Source organism: Zea mays, chromosome 5, assembly GCF_902167145.1.
Source record: "Zea mays cultivar B73 chromosome 5, Zm-B73-REFERENCE-NAM-5.0, whole genome shotgun sequence".
Classification (NCBI taxonomy): Eukaryota; Viridiplantae; Streptophyta; class Magnoliopsida; order Poales; family Poaceae; genus Zea; species Zea mays.
Window position 1 is genome coordinate 146125665 of NC_050100.1, and position 4346 is coordinate 146130010.

Sequence of the window (4346 nt, forward strand, 5' to 3'; positions counted from 1 at the left end):
AGGTGTGGGTTAGCGGCAACCCCCAGTCGGCTGCCTGTGAAGGCCGCGGTTATCTACGTTTCTTTTCCGCACTTTGATTTATTGTAAGAACTATATGGACGTCTCAAACGTATGATGTAATCAACTATTTCCCTTCGTAATACTATTTTGAGCACTGTGTGATGATGTCTATATTATGTAACTGCTGTGTACGTGAATAACTGATCCTGACACGTATATGGTTCGCATTCGGTTTGCCTTTTAAAACCGGGTGTGACACACGTGCGGTGGGAGAACGCCGGAACGGCAGAGCGGGCAAGTGGCGTGCGCTCGTAGCCACGGATCGATGCACTCTCTGTGGAACACGTGCTGGCACGCCGGCAGCTGCCGCAGCGACTCTCCCGTCTCCACCTCTCCCAGGCACACCGCGCAGTCCTCGGCCGCCACGCCATTATCGCCCACGGAGTCGTAGCTCGGGAAGAAGCGCCCCGCTGCGAGGACGGCGGCATGCACCTCCGCGCGGTGAATCGCGAGCTGCTCCGGGTGGCGGAGGGCGTGCGTCGACATGGCCAGCGTCGTCGTTCCTTCCCCGGCGACATATGATCTTGATGCCTCCTCATCCTGCCGCGGGCCGCTCGTCGACGACGCGGAGAGCCAGCGCGGCCAGGGCGGACTCCTGAGCTCGGCGTAGAAGTGGAGGCAGAGGACGAGGCTGACGGCGGTGCACAATGCCGCGAACGCGGCGAAGAAGATGGCACGGCCTGAGTGTGGGCGGTTGACGAGGAGGAGGACGGCCACCGGAGCCGTGACTAAGCCGCTGGCGAAGATAGCGTGCGCGACGACGAAGTCGCGGCTCCACCGGTAGCAGCTGGTGTCAGGCTCGTCCGCAGACATGCCCGGCCGTACGCCGAATCCTGTCGAGATTTCTCTCTATATATATTGTACATATATAAGAATAAGAAGCCCGTATGGAGGTTGACGTGGCGGCGATAATGTGTCTTACTGTTGTTACGGTCGCTAGCTGCTAGCTCGTGCAGGCAGCTAGAGATCCCTTGGTAGCTTTGCAGCGGACGATTTTACGGGAATCCAATCAAGGGCGGCGTTCGTTGGCAGTAAATAATTGAAGTGCTTGGACATAGCACATCTCATTGTCCGTCATTGCTAGATGCGGACTTTGCGAGTGCTTCAGCTTAGCTGTGGAGATGGAAACGATGTGAGCATTTGCAACTGCTCGTTCTTTTGTTGCGTTTGTTGTTCTAGTTTGCGTATGTATTTACGTATGCATGTGTATCTTCTTTGGAATTGTGTATGTATCTTCTTTGGAATTGTGTATGTATCTAGTATCTTGTTCTCACTTGTTTCGATTTTTTTTTTAAATGGTCAAGTAGATATCGCAATGTGTTTATTGCATCAAAATCGCATTTCTCAGTTTGACAGCGCCTGGACTGTGCGACTGTGCGTGATCTGGCTACGGTGTGACGGCCTCGAAGGGGCAACAGGAAGCAGGCCTCCTCGGCACAGTGCCACAAAAGCCTGCGTGTATTTGGGCCGGACTGGGTTAACCACTCAAGAGGCCTGATGGAAGGCGTATGTTCGTTAGTTAGAGCATCTCCAACATATCCTAAAACACCTAATCCTAAATTCTATTTTTGAGAAAAAAGCAAAAACGGCCACCCAACAGCTCCCTGCTCTATCTCCCCATACCGCGCACGTAAAACATAGGCCTTGCTGCGAATGTTTTCGCCGAACTCTCTTCTCCCAATCCTCTTTTTCTGTATGTCCGCGCACATCCCTTATGATATCTTGGCTCGAGTGGATAATGATATCCTGATTTAAAGCTTAATATAATTAAAAGAGTACTCGTAACAAAAGGTGCATCTTTTTTCGGACAAAGAACCTCTGGGTTAAGCGTGTTTGGCCCAGATCAATCTTGAGATAGATAACCGACCGAAAAGTCTTCTCGGATACGTATGAGTGAGAACAAACTACGCACAAAATACTCGTGTTGGTCTATAGGGATGATATATGGTCCTAGAGGGCTGCCAGGAGTAAGTATCGCTGGTCCGAGAGTGGATAAGGTGTTACAAATGGTATTAACGCTGACCCTCACGGTTTCACGGGCGTGTGTGGACTAGGGGTTCGGGCATATGGCGCATGGGGCAAGTTGGCCCGGAGTGGTCACATGTCATGGCATATGACGACACTGGACACAGACGTGGGCAATGGGGAGGTTTTTGGCTTGGATGGACCGATGAGGACGTCGATCTTCTAATGGGGTGGATTGTGAATTTATGATATCCTGACCTCAGTGGATGGTGATATCCTAGACCAAGGCTTAATATAATTAATACAGTGCTCATAACAAGGTTTTTTTGAAGCATGTCTCGAAAGAACCTCTGGATTAAACATGTTTGGCCTAGCGCAATCTTGGGATAGGTGTAGACCGAGAAGTCTTCTTGGGTACGTATGAGTGAGGACAAAGTACGCATAAAAAAACTTTTATTGGTTTGTGAGGATAGCCTATAGTTCTAGAAAACTATTAGAAGTAAATACCGCCGATTCGAGAGTGAACAGGGTGAATGGGCATGAAGGTCGCCCCAAGTGAGAACCAGCTTCTACGTCATGCTCGCCTCCAGCAAGAACTAGATCATGCGTCACGCTCGTGTAAGTTCCTAGGGAATGAGCCATAGGACGTGCAGGAGATGCTTGCTTTTGTCTCGCCGTCGGCGTCTTCAATGGCGGAAACAATCACTAACTGCGTGATTGGCTGGCTAGCCAACAGTAACTAGGACCACCACGCACGTTGACCGTGCCTAGGCGAGTGATTGGTTACCTGTACTGCACCAGCGCGGCCTGCACGTCAATGTGCAACCAAGGCACCTTTTCCACCATTTGCCTGCATGCACGGAGACGGGACGAGGCGAGGATCTCTACCAAGCCAGGCGGGCGTGAGCCGGGCGCATCCGCCGCACGGAACCAATCACCCCTAAGATACTGGCACTCCCGCGGAAGAGATATCATAGGGAGATGGCGAAAAGAAGGAGAAGAGATATAGTGTATGTAGGAGATATTTAGGAAACCATTGGAGAAGAGTCTTTTTTAAATCTAAAATGTTGTTAGAGAGCTCACAATCAAAAAAAAGTATTGGGAGCTAATAAACTTGAAGTTGTTGGAGATACTTTTAAGAGCCGATGGAAGAGAAGACGTAATATTAGTAGAAGTATACCTGTCATCTTTGAAGGGGTACTAAAATCCTTGCATACTAGCTAATCTGTCTTTGTCTAAACTACCCTCACTCTCTCTGTACATCTCGAATCCCCATTCTAATTTTCCGCGAGTGCTAACAAATTAGAAGGTGTTTGATTTCTAGCTACTAATTTTTAGTCTCTCCATTTTATTTCATTTTAGTCTTTAAATTACCAAATACGGAAACTACAATTTGGTAATTTAGGGACTGAATAAAATAAAATGAAGGGACTAAAAATTAGTCCCTAGAAACCAAACACCTCCTTAGTATCGGAGCTCATGCTAGACCAGAGACAGATCTAGAAATTTAATTTAGGATATATCATCCAAAAAATATATAATTTGATTGATATAGTTTAGTATTTCTGTAGCAATTGTAAAATTTGCAACCTTGATGCGATCCGGTTTTTTAGCAAATACATCGTATACATAAAAATACTATTTTCTCTGTTCTTTTTTATTTGTCACGGTTTAGTCCAAAAATGAACTTGTGAGCGACAAATATTCGAGAACGGAGTTAGTATTATGTATATAGTTGCTGTCGGTCTCACATGTATATCGGGTCATATCTTATTAATCACTACTTCACCAAAATCCGCAAGCAGTGGATCCCGATTGATTAGGACTTGTGCAAACTGCGAATGATGAGGTTCTCAGTTCTGGTGCTAAGGCTATTTCCAACAGCTTACCCATCTTCATACCTAAACTCAAACTTCACTCTATAAACAATGTAGCCTATAGTGCAAAACAATTTTTGGGGTGACCATATGGATGAACTGCTCGACATTGTCTATAGACCAGCAAGCTTCATAGTACCACGATGTCGTTGCTATCACATGCAAACTTTTATATATTGAGAGAGCACCGGATAAGGCACCTAGAGATCATGTAAATTTTGCTTAGAGGCCTTGCACTCACAGAACATAGCATCAGAGTACCAAGAAAGGTCTTGTCGGCGTTTCGACCCCGGGGGGTCCCTGGACCGACGAGTAAATTATCGCCGCGTGTCCCAGCCCAGATGGGTCGGCGCGAGACGGAGCACGAAGGAGGGAAGGAAACAGGCAAAGGGGAAACCCGCGGCCTTCGTGTTGCCCTGCGCTCAGGTCGGGTGCGCTTGCAGT

General features: G+C 47.8%; 1 protein-coding gene across 1 annotated transcript; it reads right to left on the reverse strand.

Annotated features, from left to right (window-relative positions):
* Positions 1-240: 240 nt before the first annotated feature.
* Positions 241-1256, reverse strand: LOC103628520 (E3 ubiquitin-protein ligase EL5). Its single transcript, XM_008648706.3, has one exon. The coding sequence runs from the start codon at positions 871-873 to the stop codon at positions 241-243; it is 633 nt and encodes a 210-aa protein (XP_008646928.1). The 5' UTR covers positions 874-1256.
* Between the last annotated feature and the right edge of the window lie 3090 nt (positions 1257-4346).

Bases quoted from the DNA above. Each gene is read 5' to 3' on its own strand.
- LOC103628520 (XM_008648706.3), bottom strand. From the start codon at position 873: ATGTCTGCGGACGAGCCTGACACCAGCTGCTACCGGTGGAGCCGCGAC.